General features: G+C 47.9%; 1 protein-coding gene across 2 annotated transcripts in view; it reads left to right on the top strand.

Annotated features, from left to right (window-relative positions):
* Mtarc1 (mitochondrial amidoxime-reducing component 1) overlaps positions 1-13,918 on the top strand; it is a 19,808-nt gene extending 5,890 nt beyond the window's left edge. Inside the window, exons 3-8 of one of the 2 annotated variants that reach the window (XR_009584676.1) lie at positions 294-453; positions 1,827-1,967; positions 5,980-6,041; positions 6,129-6,200; positions 6,675-6,729; positions 13,110-13,306. Coding sequence is in view for 1 of the 2 variants with exons in the window: in XM_021635787.2 (XP_021491462.1) it covers positions 294-453; positions 1,827-1,967; positions 5,980-6,041; positions 6,129-6,200; positions 13,110-13,236 (562 nt within the window). In the remaining variant the exon portion in view is untranslated. Of the gene's footprint in view, positions 1-293; positions 454-1,826; positions 1,968-5,979; positions 6,042-6,128; positions 6,201-6,674; positions 6,730-13,109 lie in introns of both variants that reach the window. The other variant, XM_021635787.2, reaches the window with a different exon arrangement.
* The last annotated feature ends 1,258 nt before the right edge of the window (positions 13,919-15,176 follow it).

Raw genomic sequence — 15,176 nt, 5'->3', positions numbered from 1 at the left:
TAAGTTCTCTCTCTGTCTCTATCTCTCTCTATCTCCCTCCTCCCTCTCCCTTCTACCGAAGTGAGCTGGCTCTTCCAACATCAGTTAACAGTTGAGACATGCCAACTTGATTTAGGCAATTCCTCAATCGAGGAATTACGTTGGGTTCTGGGTGGTCCTCATCCTTGTATTAACCCCTGACGATGAAGGAATGTCGGCTACGTCACAGACCATTGCAGCTTTTCTGATCCATCCCTGAACTTGGTATTATCTTACTCAAATTGTCTCCACCTGTCACCCTGTCTCTGCTGCAGAGTAAAAAGTCTGGAGGTGCAGGGCCGGGACTGTGGAGAGGCTGCGGCCACCTGGATCAGTAGCTTCCTGAAGATGCCCTGTCGCCTGGTGCACTTTGAGCCCAGCATGCGTCCCAGAAGTTCTCAGCAAGTGATCGGTTTGTTCGGGCCCAAGGACAAGGTAAAGGGCTTGTGAGAGGCTTGGTGTGGGCTGAGGGTGGAGAGAAACTGTTGTGGGCTTTCCCACATGTGACACATCCCTGATATGCTAAATGCTGTGGTGTCCATGGCAACTGCCAGCCACTCCGAGCAATAGACAGAAAGAAAGCACTTGTCATGCTCACAGCCTTGGCCCTGACGGCCCTCGGGAGCCAGGCTTCTAAATAGAGGGGAAAAGGTATGAAGAACGAATAAGTCCTGCCTAACACCACGATCTAGGCTCTAGTTTCCCCTGAAAGTTGTCAGAAATGTGAACTCTTTTCCTGAGAGTCAAAACCTTCTCCCAGGGCTGACACCATGGCCCCAGCCCCTTTCTTCTACCCTGACCTAAGATTTCTGGGAATATTCCAGTTTCTTGGGATCCATTGTGTCTATAGTCTCATAGCCAAAAGGAGAGCCACAAGTGTCTCATGGGGATAAACTGGTTTCTGCCAGGTCCGTGAGTGGGATTCCTGGTTTCTTGATTTTGAGGGAGCCTGCCCTGCCTTGGAGAATCCACTTTCCTGTCTGTGTAAGCTTTCTGGTGCCAGCAGAGGTCCAGCACCATGTATTCTTCAATGGGGTCATTTTCGATCAGTTCTGCAGCGGTGTGGTCCAAACATTTTAGCTTTCTTCCAGCTGTGTGTCAGAGCGGGAGTGGGGGCCTCAGCCTTCACGTGGTCAGGCTGGCTCTTCAAGGTGCAAGGCTGCAAGGCTCAGGGTGTAGAGTGCTGCACTGCACTGCAGACAACTTTAACGTTTTCTTTATAAAGAAAACCAAACTAGTGAACGTTTTCTCAAAATAATGAAACCACCAAACTCGGCTACCTTATTAAACGCTAAGGAAATGGATGCTTAGGAAGCTGAAATGATGGCTTTAAGGGAATATATCTACTGACAGCTGTAGGGTTCTGAGGTCATGCTCTGTTCATAAAACAAGACAAAATAAAATAAAATTGTACACCTATGGGTGTTTTGCCTGAATGTATGTCTAGGTACCACATATGTGCAGTGCCAATGAAGGCCAGAAGAGGGCATCAAATTCCCTAGAACTAAAGTTATAGCTGGTTGTCAGCTACCTTGTGGGTGCTGGGAACTGAACCCTGGATCTCTGCAAGAGTAACCAGTGCTCTTAGCTGCTGAGCTGTAACTCCAGCTCCTCTGTGTCATGAAGTTCTGCAAGGACAGTTAAGGATTTAAATTGCTATGACATTTCTATGGGACAAAAACCTAGAAAACTAGTTATAAAGATGTGTGTGTCGGGGGTAGGGGCTGAATTTTCAGGGACTAGACCCACGATGCCCCTATGAGGTGTTTCTAGGCCATGTTATATCCCAATGTCTGCTTCCTTGTCAGGTGGCCTACTCAGATGCAAGTCCATTCTTGGTCCTTTCTGAGGCATCGTTGGAAGATCTCAACTCCAGGATGGAGAAGAGGGTGAAAGTATCAAACTTCAGGCCCAACATAGTCATTTCAGGATGCGGTGTTTATGCAGAGGTAACAGTTGGCCTGCACAGCCTGCTTCTTTTGATTTTGTGAAAGATGCAATAGTTATTGCCAGGAAGCCCATAACTGTAATCAAAGAATTGAAGGTAGGGGCAGGATTAGGAGTTCAAAGCCAGGCTCAGCTATATAATGAGTTCAAGGTCAGTCCGAGCTACATAAGACCCTTTCTCAAAATAACAACAACAACAAAAGGATAACAGCTATTAACGCTGGAGCAGACTATTGCAGGGGGCTGTCTCTATGCTGCACAGGGATTCTAAGTTTAGGTTTGCCGCACACCTAAGAAGTGAAGGATGGCCTGTGGAAGACGCACCCAGAGATGCTGCTGGGTGAGGTCCAACCGTGACAGGGAGAATCCTGAGCAGGCAGAGCGACTGCTGAGCTACTTTTCTCAGTGTGGACTGCGTGGACTGTGTGTCACTCGGGGAACCAATAAGGTGCTTGCTTGGTCTTGCTGCCCCACCCCGCCTTGCCTGGTTCCTGCTGAGCTGGTGACTCCCTCGAGGGAGACCAGCACTTTTAGCACTTTTAGCATGCCATTGTCAATCACTTCCAGGGCTCCCCTCTCCGTGCCCTCGCATGGAGAACTGTGACGCTGGTTCCTAGTGTCCCATGTGGTCCCCGCAGCTGACTTACCTCTGCGATGGTTTGAATGAGATGTCCCCATAGGGTCCTGCATTTGAATAGCCAGCCTCCAGCTGGCAGCACAGTTTGGGGGAGGGGTAGGAGGTGTGACTTTGTGACATTTCCAGTCTGCTCTCTTTGCCTGTGCTGTGGTTCACGGTGTAAGCCCTCAGCTTTCTGCCCCCACTCCTATGCCTTTGCTCAGTCAGCCTAGACCTTAACTTCTGCAATAAGCCCCGACGAACCCCTTCTTCTACAAGTTCCCTTGGGCATAGTGTTTTATCACAGCAGCAGAAAAGTAACTAACACAGTAATGAATGTGCAACAAGTCAAAAACAGGATGAATCTGGCGTGTTTCTGGCAGCATTGACCCACACTGTAACACGTGACTTCACTGCAGCCTTGGTTCTGAACACATGGCAGGCACTTTGCACTGAGTACCGTCATGCCACACAGCATAAATAACATGTTGGCTTAGATTTGAGACTTTCATTTGCTGTGAGTTGCCGTGGTTTTATTGTACATTGTACACACAAGTTTCTGCTCTTGTTGAAGCCTAATGGTTCCATGACAGAAAACAGAGGCAGAATTGTTTTACCTTCAGTCCTTAGCACACATCCAGTGAGAATATTTTTGGACTGTATATTGTCAGACGAACAGGCATCTTCTTACCATACAGATCCACTTTTGTCCTTGGTAAATACTCTGAAGAATTGTTTTAAAGTAGCTTTTATGATTTATTACCAACAAACCTTTGGTCCCTGTACCTATTTTGTATATTTGGATGCTTGGGAATCACGTAAAGATTTCCCAGGTAAAAAGTGGCTGTGATTTGGAAAACATTTAGGAAGCCCTGGCTTGGAGGCCAGGGATGGAGGCCAGCTGTGGGTACCTGGAAGCGATGTCAGCCTTCAAGTAGGAATTTACTTCTGGTCATACCTTTTGTGTGTATACAGAAAGGGAGAGGCAAAAGAGACTAGAAAGAGGCCCTTACCTCTGACAGTTTCCTTGGATTCTAGGGAAAGACATGGGCCAAGTGATTGAGCTCTAACCCCTCATTTGGGTAGGTGGGGGGACTAACTCTCTCAGCTTTGCAAAGGAAGGTGAACCAGGAATGCTGGGAAAAGAGCAATCTAGGAATTCCACTCAAGGAATGCAAGGAAATACATCCTTGATTTTTAAAAAAATTGTAGTTTTATTAGTTGATTGATTGATTGATTGATTAATGTGTGTACCCACCACAGTGAGTGTGTGAAGGACAACATGTGGAAATTGTTTCAGGCACGTGGGTCCCAGGGATTGAATGCAGGTCTTCAGACTTGGTGGCAAGTGTCCTCACCAGTGAGCCATCTTGCTAGCTCACTTCTGATGTTTTGTGTAGCGCATTCCTGGCCTGTGATCAGCTTCAAACATGTGCATTCCTCAGAGGATGGCAAAACGATTGTGCAGTGAGTGAGCGGCATGCACCCTTCCACGATGACCCAGCAAGGCCCGTGTTCCTTTGTGGCAATGGCCATATGTCCGAGCTTATGGCTAGGAGGCTCTCTCTCTCTCTACCTCCCTCTCTCTACCTCTCTCTCTCTCTGCACCGATCCTGCAGTGCCACCGCCTGTCACTTGCTACCTGGCGCTCCTTAGGCACAGACAGCCCTGGCCTCCCTCTGAAGGGCTCAGCTCTGAAGCTGCATGCTCCCAGCCTGCCCTCAGCCTCCTCTCCTACCCAGAGTCCTCTTTGCTTTCCAACAGCTGCCTGGGTTACAACACTCTTTCCCTGAACTTGGCATTGAAAATTTGCACCTGACTCTTCCCTCTGCCCCTCCCCCTCTCAGGCCCAGTCACATGCACTTGCCTCGTGACTCTTGGTTCCTGGCTACCTGCTAGGCCAGACTGTCATACTTCATCACACCCGGGCCACAGACTGTTCTCTCTTGAACCCTAGAGAAGCAAGGGGCAAGCTCTCAGGGGCTCTGTGGGAGCTCTTACGCTTTCCCATGTGACTGTCTTGTTCAATAACAGCCTCAATCTCTCAAAACGCCCTGTAAGCCTGTAAGCTGGCCCGTTCGTAAAGACAGGTACCGGACAAATGTGACAACCTAAGTTTGGTCCTGGAACTTGTGTAAAGGTAGGACATACACCCCCTTCCACTCATCTGCACACACATGCTCCCAGGTGGCCTTCAGTCTCCTCTCCTACCCAGAATGCTTTTCGCTTTCCAACAGCTGCCTGGATCACAACACTCCTTCACTGAACTTGACCATGAAACAAACAAACAGAAAACAAACAAACAAACAAACTACATCCACCTCTGTAATAATTTAAAAGGTTATGCCCCCTCTCCAGCACTCAAGTTCTGCCATTGTGGCACAGCTGACTTTCTTTTTGTTTTTAAAGATTGATTGATTTAGTGAATGAGTGCCATAGCTGCATATATACCTCCACGCCAGAAGAGGGCAGCAGATCCCAGTATAGACGGTTGTGAGCCACCCCGTGGTTGCTGGGGAATGAACTCAGGACCTCTGAGTTCTTAACCATGGAGCCATCTCTCCAGCCCCACAGCTGACTCTCCTAGGCTTTATTTCCTATTAATGTTCTATAAACTGCAAATTGGACCTCAGGCACAGCCAGCTCTGTCCAGGACGTTTTGGCTCTAAGCCCATCTTGTTTTGAGATATTACCTCCAGCCATCGCGTCCAGACCAAGACTCCCGTGACTTCTCCCGGGTCCGACATGTTTCCAGCTTGGTGTGAAGCTTCCTCCTCTCTTTTGCTGAACAGGTGCTTTCCAGATGCTAGATTTTTTAGCCTTAATTTTCCTTTTTATAATTTTTTTTTTTTTCAGAGAAGAGTCCCTTTTATTTTTAAATAAAAAGATTTGATTTTAGTTCTGTGTGGAGGTGTGTGTATATGCACGTAAATGCAGGGGCCGCTGGAGGCCAGGACAGGTGTCCAGCTGCCTAGAGCCGGCACTGTGGTGGTTGTGAGCGACCTGACATGGGCGCTGGGAAATGAATGCTGCTCTTCTGCACGACAACACACAGCCTCCGTTTATTTGTTTCGAGACAGGGTTGCTCTGTGTAACAACAGCCCTGGCTGTGCTGGAACAAATGTGCTCTGCAGCAAGTCTGGCCTAGAAGTTCTCTTTCCAAGGGCTAAGAGTAAAGGCATGTGACACGCTCAGTGCTGATGCGTGGGTAAGCTTTCAGAGAGGAGAGAGGCCTGACATTGCTGAGGAAGAAAGGGTGCGGTGCCCGCTGGCCCCTCCAGACCGAGGAGAAGACTGCCACCTCTGATGTAACGGCATTGTTAGGTTAGACACCTCGCAGGTCCCCGAGTAGGTGGGGGTCCAGAAGAGCTCATGAGAATTTGTCCTTTACTTTCTAGGATTCTTGGAATGAGCTTCTCATCGGGGATGTGGAACTGAAACGGGTGATAGCTTGCGCCCGGTGAGACCCTTTGCTGTCCCTGTGTGTGGGGGAGAGGGCAAGGCCTCTCTGCTTTGTTCTTGTGTGATGCTTTATATGTGTGTCCAGGTGCCGTTTAACCATGGTGGATCCAGATACTGGCGTCATGGACAGTAAGGAGCCTCTGGAAACACTGAAGAGGTAAAACCAGGCACACCCAGTCTCATCCTGGGGTCTAGATGTCGGAGGAGCCATGTTTAATAATATCTGCCCTGTTTACTAATATTTTCGGAGGGCAACTTCAGAGAGTAATGGGGTGGGGTGGAGATCCCTTAGGCACTGGAGAATGTTACTGTGTAAGACAGAATACCCCAGAGGAGCTGGCTTTGGGAGAGAGATGTGATACATTGTAGCTCTTGTTTGTATGTATTTGACATCAGAGCAATGGAGAATCTGGTCTTCTTATTTTCCATGGAACAGAGGAGATACAGCACAGAAAAAGACAGAGTAGGTAGTAGAAAGGGACCCCAGCTCTCCAATGCTGACTGTCAGCAAGTCTCCTTAGGCCAGACCCAGAGCTGTTCTGTTTTAGGATTCTAGGGATTGGATCCCTGTGAATGCTAGGCAAGCTCTTCATCACTGAGCCCTGCCCATAGACATCCTTTTTCTTATTAGATGATGACGACGACGATGATGATGATGAAGATGATGTGTACGGCTATTTGCCTATGTATGTTTGTGTGTAGCATGTTGAGCGTGGTACCCACAGAGGCCAGAAGAGGGCGTCAGGTCTCCTGGAACTCTAGCTGCAGACGGTTGTGAGCCACCGCTTGGGCTCTGGACCCTCTGCAAGAGCAGCAAGCGATCTTAAACAGCAATTACTTTTTATTTTGAGGCAGGGTCTCCCTAAGTCATCCAGGTTGGCTTTGAACTCACTCCTTAGCCTTGGTAAGCCTTGAACTTGATTCTCCTGTCTCAGTCTCCTGAGTAGCTTGGGCTATAGGCTTGTGCCACCAGGCGTGGCTCTGATCTTCATAAAACTAGACGAGTCTAGGTGTAGATCAGATAACCACCGAGAGCTGGCTTTGTCGTGTCTCTCAATCTCTCCCTCACACACTGCCTGGTCTCAGACTTCCTTCCCCTCTGGCTTTGAAAGATTCACGTGCTTGCAGAACCGCTGGCTCTCTGCACTGTCAGAGGCCCTCCCTTGGGAGGTTTTGTTTGTAGAAAGAGTAATGAACCCCAAACCCAGAGTAAGGGCAGGAAGCAGGGATCACAGGAGCCGGTACTCACCTCCTGATCGTCTGCAGGCTTTGTACAGCCCAGCCGCCTGACCCTAATTGCTTCCAGTTCCCCGGGGAGACAGTGCAGGCAGCTTAGGTGTCTTCTCCTATCTCTCCCCGAGATTTAAAGTGCCAAGGGTCTGGTGATTTATGCTTTTCCCAGGACAGGTGGTCATAAATCGGGCAGGGAGAGGCCCCGCTGCAGGGTGTAAATCACAGGCGAGCATGCAGCCGCTTCAACGGCATCTCTGGGTATCGCCGGTGCCCAGGGGTCGGAGCTGCTTTGGGCTGAATGTGCTGGGCAGGGTGGCTGACCTCTCACTCACCTGCCTGGCCTTGCCTGCTGCCTACACAGTCAGGGTCCACCTGGGCGAAGCGAGACTCAGCAAAGAATTAGCCCAGCATTGTCTGGTTAGGCAAAGCATGGGGAGGCTTGGCATCTGCTCGGGGGTTCTTAGGATGCAATCACTCTGCCCTTCCTTTCCTCCTTCCCTCCCTCCATCCCTCTGTCCCTCCCTTCTTCCTTCTTTTCTTCCCTCCCTTCTTTTGTTATTTTGTTTGTTGTTTTGTTTTGTTTTTCTTTGTTTTGAGACAGGGTTTCTCTGTGTAGCCCTGGCTGTCCTGGAACTCACTCTGTAGAACAGGCTGGCCTCAGACTAACAGAGATCCCCCTGCATCCGCCTGTGGAGTGCTGGTATTAAAGGCATGTGCCTTCCACCACACCCACACTTTGCTCTTTCTTAAAGGACTGGCTGAAGTGAGCACTTCTTTCTGTTTGTTTGTTTTTTCAGTGCCGGGAATGGACCTCGGGTTCTTGGGTACAATAGGCAAGCACTCTGCCACCGAGCCTAAGCCTTCTTAGGATCTTGAAGTTTCAGTTTCTTTATTTTTTCTTTAAAGATTTATTTATTTATTTATTTAATGTGTATTTTATTTTTAGTTGTTTATTTTATGTGTATGGGTATTGCACACACACACACACACACGCACACACACACACACGCCTGGGGTCATGGATCTCCTGGAGCTGGAGTTACAGACATGGTGAGCTGCCATGTGGCTGCTGGGACTTGAACCTGGATCTCCTAGAGGAGCGGCCCATGCTCCTAAGCCCAGTTTCTTTATCTGTAACAACTTAATTTACAGGCGCTCACAGGTGGAACTAAAACAGCTTGTGCCGTTTTTAATAGGTGACCGAGTCCTGACCCCAGGCCCCCACACACCAGGCCCCCGACTTCTTGCTGTATCTATCTGATGCGTTTGAAAGCAGGAGAAGCCAAAAGAACTTTCCATTCTTGAGGCGAGCTGCTTTCCATGACACCCAACCCAACCCCAACCAGTAGCCAGGAGTGGTGGCAGTGTCCACATGATGCTCCGTGGAGAGAGACGAGAGGCCTCAGAGTGGGGTGGACCTAAGGCTTCCTAGGACTGTGATCTCCACATAGGCTCTAGCCAGAGACCTTGCCTGGCCTCAGGCCTGCTCACTGACATGAGTAAACCAGTGTGACTCACACCGGCTCCTTACCAGTTCACAGTGCTTTACAGATGACATGTTTCCGTTCACACGGCCATGTATGGATAGAGACATGTGGCTGGGGGAGGATGAGCTTGCTGATTTTTTTTTTTTTTTTTTTTTTTTTCAGTTCTGGGATGGAACCCAGCCTCAAGTATGCTAGACCAGTGAACTATAATGTCCGGCCCAGAGACCTCTGTTTAGGCTGAATAACATGTCCTAGGGCTTCTTGCTCATCAGAGTAATTACATGTCCCATATGCTCTGAAATGAAATACAAGGGGAATTTTCTTTGAAATATAATTTATTGCTCAGTGTGGGGCTATTGGTAGTCTCAGTACTTTGGAGTAAGTTCCAGGTCATTCTGAGCTACCAGTGTAAATTGATAATCCCAACATAGTCTTCATATGTATTTATCCATCTACATATATGTCAATTGATTGATTTATATAGATTATAGATAGATAGATGCAGATGTAGATACAGATATATAGATAAAGACAGAAGATCCATTCATCAGGCAAGACTAATAGAAAAAGCTTGGGACACACCTCTTGCAATACCTAACTATGTCCACCAGGGGCCGCTGTTGACCTCACTTGGTCTCTCACCGATACTCAGGAACTGTCCAGGCTAAAAATAGATGTGTGATTGGTTAGATCTCTGGATTCTTACCAGGCTTAGGGAGGAGGATGGCTTCGGGATATGCAGATATAAGGAGTGGCAGCATCCTTGGTAGAAGATGAGATAACTGAACTTCTGATCCTTCTGCTGGGCTTTGGTAGCAGACTAGCATTAAGATACTGGATTTTGGGCATGTGGGTTTTGCCTCAGAGACTCACTGCAGAGCAAGAGTCTCACGTGTTCCCATTAAGGCTTATAGTAGGGTTGGAGTTCTGTGGGAAGTTCTTGATGTGTATGCAAGTATGTAAGAGGTATAGGAATCCCCAGAGCTAGGTATATGCCACAGTCCCACAGTACAGAGCATGGGAATAAGTTACACGAAGCCGCATAAATGCTGTCTCTCCCCCCCACACACACATGCCCAATGCCTCTTCTGTCACCTGGTGACCAAGGAAAGGCAAGTAGTAAGTGATGTGTGGATTCATGAGCCCAAGGCTTCTAGTGCAGGTATGCCACGAGGAGACACATTAGGCAAACTGAGATAGTCAAGATTAGCAGCTTTATCCCTCCATCCCTCAGTCTGTCCATATATCCATCCATCCATTCATCCCTCCATCCCTCCCTCAGTCTGTCCATCCATCCATCCATCCATCCATCCCTCAATCCATCCATCCATCCATCCCTCAGTCTGTCCATCCATCCATCCATCCCTCAGTCTGTCCATCCATCCATCCATCCCTCAGTCCATCCATCCATCCATCCATCCCTCAGTCCATCCATCCATCCATCCATCCATCTATCCATCCATCCATCTATCCATCCATCCATCCATCCATCCATCCATCCATCCATCTTTCCATCCATCCATCCATCCATCCATCCATCCATCCACCCACTCCTCTTGGATGGCTGCAGTGTACCAGGTTCTGGAGCAGGACTCAGGACTACAGGAGCAAGCAGGCAAACACACTGTCATCCCCACAGGATGGGGAAGGATTGGGGGCTCCAGAGGAGACAAACTCAGCTCTTTGTTCTTTATTAATTGTTATTTTAAGTAATAAACTTAACAACTTTGACAACTTTACACACTTATATAACATTCCGGTGCTTTAGCTCAGGAGGTTGAGTGCTAGCCTAGCGCGCCAAAAGATCTACATCTAATTCCCCAGCACTCCTAAGCTGGGTGGGGGGAGGGTTGCAGTGTCCCACAGGCTCATTATCCTGGCAGGAGAGGATTGGAGTCCTAAGTCAGTTAGCCCTTGACCCACCTGGACCACATGAGCCTCAACTCTGCTTCCTCAACAGGAAATTTAGATCTCTGTTGGTTGTGATAGCACAACCAGAAAAAGATGCTGAAGAGGCAGAGGTAAGAAGACCATGAGATCAGGGCTAGCCTAGGCTGTGCCTTTTGTATATGGCCTTATGGCACATTTGGGATCTCATCTGTTTTTGGCAGCCATTTCCATTTTGAAGAGTAGTTAGTACCAGGTTTTTACAGTGTGTTGTTTTAAAGGGGAAGTGGAACAAAATCAATACTTTCAATAATTACGTTGAGGTTAACCTAAGAGAGAAGCTGAAGCAAGCGTGCCTGGTGGAGAGATGAGGGCAGAGGGCTTTACCTTAACATTCCCACACTGTTCATGTAAATTCTCCACAGCTTCTCGGGTTTTCCGCCCGGCAAAGGTGTATATCCCTCCACCCCCAGGGTCTTGCTATGTAGCCAGGTTGACCTTGACCTCTCCTGCAGCCTGCTTCGGTCTCCTGAGGGCTGAGATGTTCATGTCTAGTTCACACTGTCTTTAAGAGTATCATTTAGGGGTTGAGGATTTAGCTCAGTGGTAGAGCGCTTGCCTAGCAAGCGCAAGGCCCTGGGTTTGGTCCTCAGCTCTGGAAAAAAAAAAAGACAAAATAACAAAAAGAGTGTCATTTACTAACGCTCTTGTCCGCTCAACAAGCAATGGGGGCCAGGAGTGACTGACAAGGCCCAGAACTAGGTCTTGGATAAAGGGAATTGGACACACTTTGGCTTCCCCAGGTCATTCTGTCCCATAGAACAGACAGATGTGTGACCTGAACCTACAGGACATAACATGGCAAGAGCAGAGAAATTAAGACACTGGAAATTGCTGCTGGCTCATGGGACTGTGGGCGGCCTCCCTGGGACAGGTGACATTTGAGCAGGGCCTGGAGGGAAGGGTGGGGTTCTGCTTGGGGAATGGAGGAGTCTGTAAGCCAGGTAAAACACAGCAGGGAATCCTGCAGTGCCCTGTAGGTGTGGTAAGTAGCAAGAGGGAAAGGTTTGAGAGAGCTGCCTAGGGCCAGGGCTTCACACATCATGCAGGATTTGTGCAGTGTTATTCAATATTTTAAAGATTTATTTATTTTATGTATATGAATGCTGTTTTCATGCACAGAAGAAGAAGGAATCAGATCCTATTACAGATGGTTGTGAGCCACCATGCGGTTGCTGGGAATTGAACTCAGGTCCTCTGGAAGAACAGCCAGGGCTCTTAACCGCTGAGCCATCTCTCCAGCCCATGCAGTGTTACTCTGTGCACTGGGGAGCCAGAGAGGGTTTCCTAGCTGAAGAATAATGAGATCAGAATAAAGTTAAGACAGTATGGGGCTAGAGAGGTGGCTCAGTGGCTAAAAGCACTAGCTGCTCTTCCAGAGGACCAGAGTTTGGTTCCCAGCACCCATTTTGGGCACAAATAACCCCCTGTACCCCCAGCTTCAATGCTCTTAAGAACCAGTGCCCATTCTGGCCTCCTCAGCCACTGCACACTTTCGATGTGCCTATACACATGCAGAGAAACTCGCATACACTCAAATAAAAACAAACAAACAAACAACAGTCATAGAGTGGTTTCCACAATAAGCTGCTGTGGGGGAATGAAAAATTGAGAGGGCTGACTGAAAAGTTACTACGTTCAACTTCCAGCTCAGCTCGGGCAGGTCAGCAGCAGGTCAGAACAAGGGGAGCAAGGAAAGAGGATCGAAATACAGGGACTTCTGGCCTGCACAACCATGGACTAAGAAGGAGAGATGTAACAGAAGGGGTGAGAGTCTGGCCAGGACCTTAGACCAGGTGACACGTGGAGAATTTTAAGAGAAAAGGAAGATTACAGGCACGGCCAGGCATATGGAGGATATTCTCTTTCCTTTTTTAATTTTTTATCTTTCCTTAAATTTAAAGCTACTTATTTATTTCCTTATTCACTCACTTATTTACTGTGTGTGAGTGTTTCATCTGCTTCTGTTGGTGTGCCACATGTATGCGGTACTGGCAGAGCCAGAAGGAGAAATAGGATCATCATCTTAGAGCTGATGTGCTTCAGCTGATGCCGTTATGAGCCTCCTGGTGTGGGTGCTGGGAACGCAACCCTGGTCCTCTGGAAGGGCACCCAGCGCTCCTAACCACGGAGCCATCTCTCCAACCTCAAGCACCTAATTTTTTAATGCTGGAAAAGCCATGAGGGTGTAGCTTTTGGCCCTCAATGGTGCTTCCATCTGGCTTGTCATTCTCTGCCTCTCCCTGGGGGGTGCTGGTCTGTTAGAACTGGCTGGACCCTGACTCTAGGCACAGGCTGCCTGAATGGTTGAACACCTGTTCGTTCAGCCTGGACAAAGCCACATGGGGTCCAAGTTCTTCCTGTTCCCTGTGACTCACCAAGGTCTTTTCCTGTTGCAGTTACCGCCTGGGTGACCTTATGGAACAAACATTATATGGAAAGTTACCCCTCTTTGGACAATATTTTGTTCTGAAAAATCCAGGGACAGTCAAAGTGGGAGACCCTGTGTACCTTCTGAGTCAATGATGGGAACTGTATGTTCTAGAAGAGCAGATGTCTCTTAAAAACGTATTTTTAAAACTGACATCACTTGAAATGGTTACTCGGATCTGTGATTTCCAAGTTCTTCTTTCAGATTTTCTTTTGTTTCACTATTTCCTGAGTCCAGCACATAAAGCAGAGAAATACAGATTTGCAAATTTAGCAGGTCCCATTAACTTTCTTGAAGAATGAAGGGATTATCAAGATGCCTTGTTTATAATTATGAAGAAATCCTCCTACTTCTGCACCCCTCGCCAAGACAGCAGATGTCCATCATCTCCCTCCCCTTCTTTCGGGAAAGAGAAGAAAAAAGAAGGAAGGCCGTGTAAGCCAGAAGAATGCTTTGCTACTCCTGAATATGGTGCAGACAATGGAAATTAAATATTTCTCCCAAGTAAAGTTGGAATGGCGACATTTCACTTTTCCCCTCAAACCCAGGGCTAGCCTTGAAGAGGGCTGAAAGAGTAAATGCTGAAGATATTAATGTTCCACAGATTCTCCTGGATCTGATGCTGCTGCTTCCTAAACAATGTCTGTGAAGATTTAATGGATCCTTTAACTCATGGAACAGCTCTGCAACGTCAGGGTGCAAAGCTAGATCCAGACTGGGTCTCAGCTCTGTGAAAAGCAAAGTGACTCCGCTCTTGAGGCACAGTGTCAGTGCACCCTATCAAAGGATTTAAAGCCTTCCCTACCCTATGGGGGCAAACAGTGACACCAGCGGGGTTGATAGCATTCCCTGGGTGTCTAAGGTGAGATTTGATCTCGCCTACCGAAATGATGGCTCTCTTCTTAATGTAAGCAAAATGAAATGGCCTTGAGGGGATATGGCGCTGCCCGAGGTGGTGAATGGCAATGCAGGTCTCTGTGAGAAAAATTAAAAAAAAAAAAAAAAGCAACCTTGTGCCTCGGTTTAGTTTTCTGTGCTAGAAGCATCTCCAGCTGAAGGAGGTGGCAGGGCACCCAAGTGCTCCGTGTTTCCCTGCTCCAGGAAAGTGATTTTCATTTACTAAATATTTGTGGTGTGTGTGTGTGTGTGTGTGTGTGTGTGTGTATCAAGTGCCATGACACACAAGTTGAGGTTAGAGGACAATTTGCAGAAGTCAGTTCTCTTCTTCTACCATGTGAGGCGCTGGGATCGGATTCAGCGCATAATTCAAGGTCAGTCATTTGGAGAAGTCAAGGCTGCAGGTACTTGAGGGAGCTGGTTGCATCCACAATTAAGTGCAGAGTAAGAAATGAATGCACACATCCTCTCTTGCTTGATTGTGTTCAGCTAGATTTCTTCACTCTCATGCAGTCCAGGATCCCTCTGCCCAGGGAATGGTGCCGCCCATAGGGGACTGGGTCTTTTTGTATCAGTTAAGGCAATCTCTCATTGATATGTCTACTGGCAAAGCCAATATAGGCAATGGCTCATTGAGACATTCCCAGCTGCTTCTATGTTGTGTCAAGGTGACAAATCTAAGCATTGTATACCCAGTCTGGGCTATGTGCTGAGCCCCTGCCCTTCATTTTATGTGTGTCTATTCGTGTGTAAAACTGCAGGTATCAATGTCAGGTGTCTTCCTAGAGACACCTCTCCACCTTTTTCTTTTTCTTTTTTCTTTTCTTTTTTTTTTTTGAGAGCCAGGATTAATCTCACCATTTTTTATTGGCTGGCTGGCCAGTGAATCCCTGGGATCACCTGTTTCCATGTCCCCCTCCTCCCTGCCTGGAGGTGCAGATGCACCTAGCTTTTTACTGATGCTAAACATCTGAATTCAGATCCTCATCCTTGTAGAGCAAGCACTGTACCCACGAAGTCAAGCCATACCTCCTGCCCCAAATCCGAGGGCTTCTGTTGAATTCAGACCACTTCCTCCTCCTCCTCAAATCAACAAGTCCTACTCTGGACTGCTCTAAGTCAGGGACGACTTGGATTT

This window comes from Meriones unguiculatus, chromosome 11, assembly GCF_030254825.1.
Source record: "Meriones unguiculatus strain TT.TT164.6M chromosome 11, Bangor_MerUng_6.1, whole genome shotgun sequence".
In the NCBI taxonomy this organism is placed as follows: domain Eukaryota; kingdom Metazoa; phylum Chordata; class Mammalia; order Rodentia; family Muridae; genus Meriones; species Meriones unguiculatus.
This window is presented reverse-complemented; position numbering and strand designations above follow the sequence as displayed.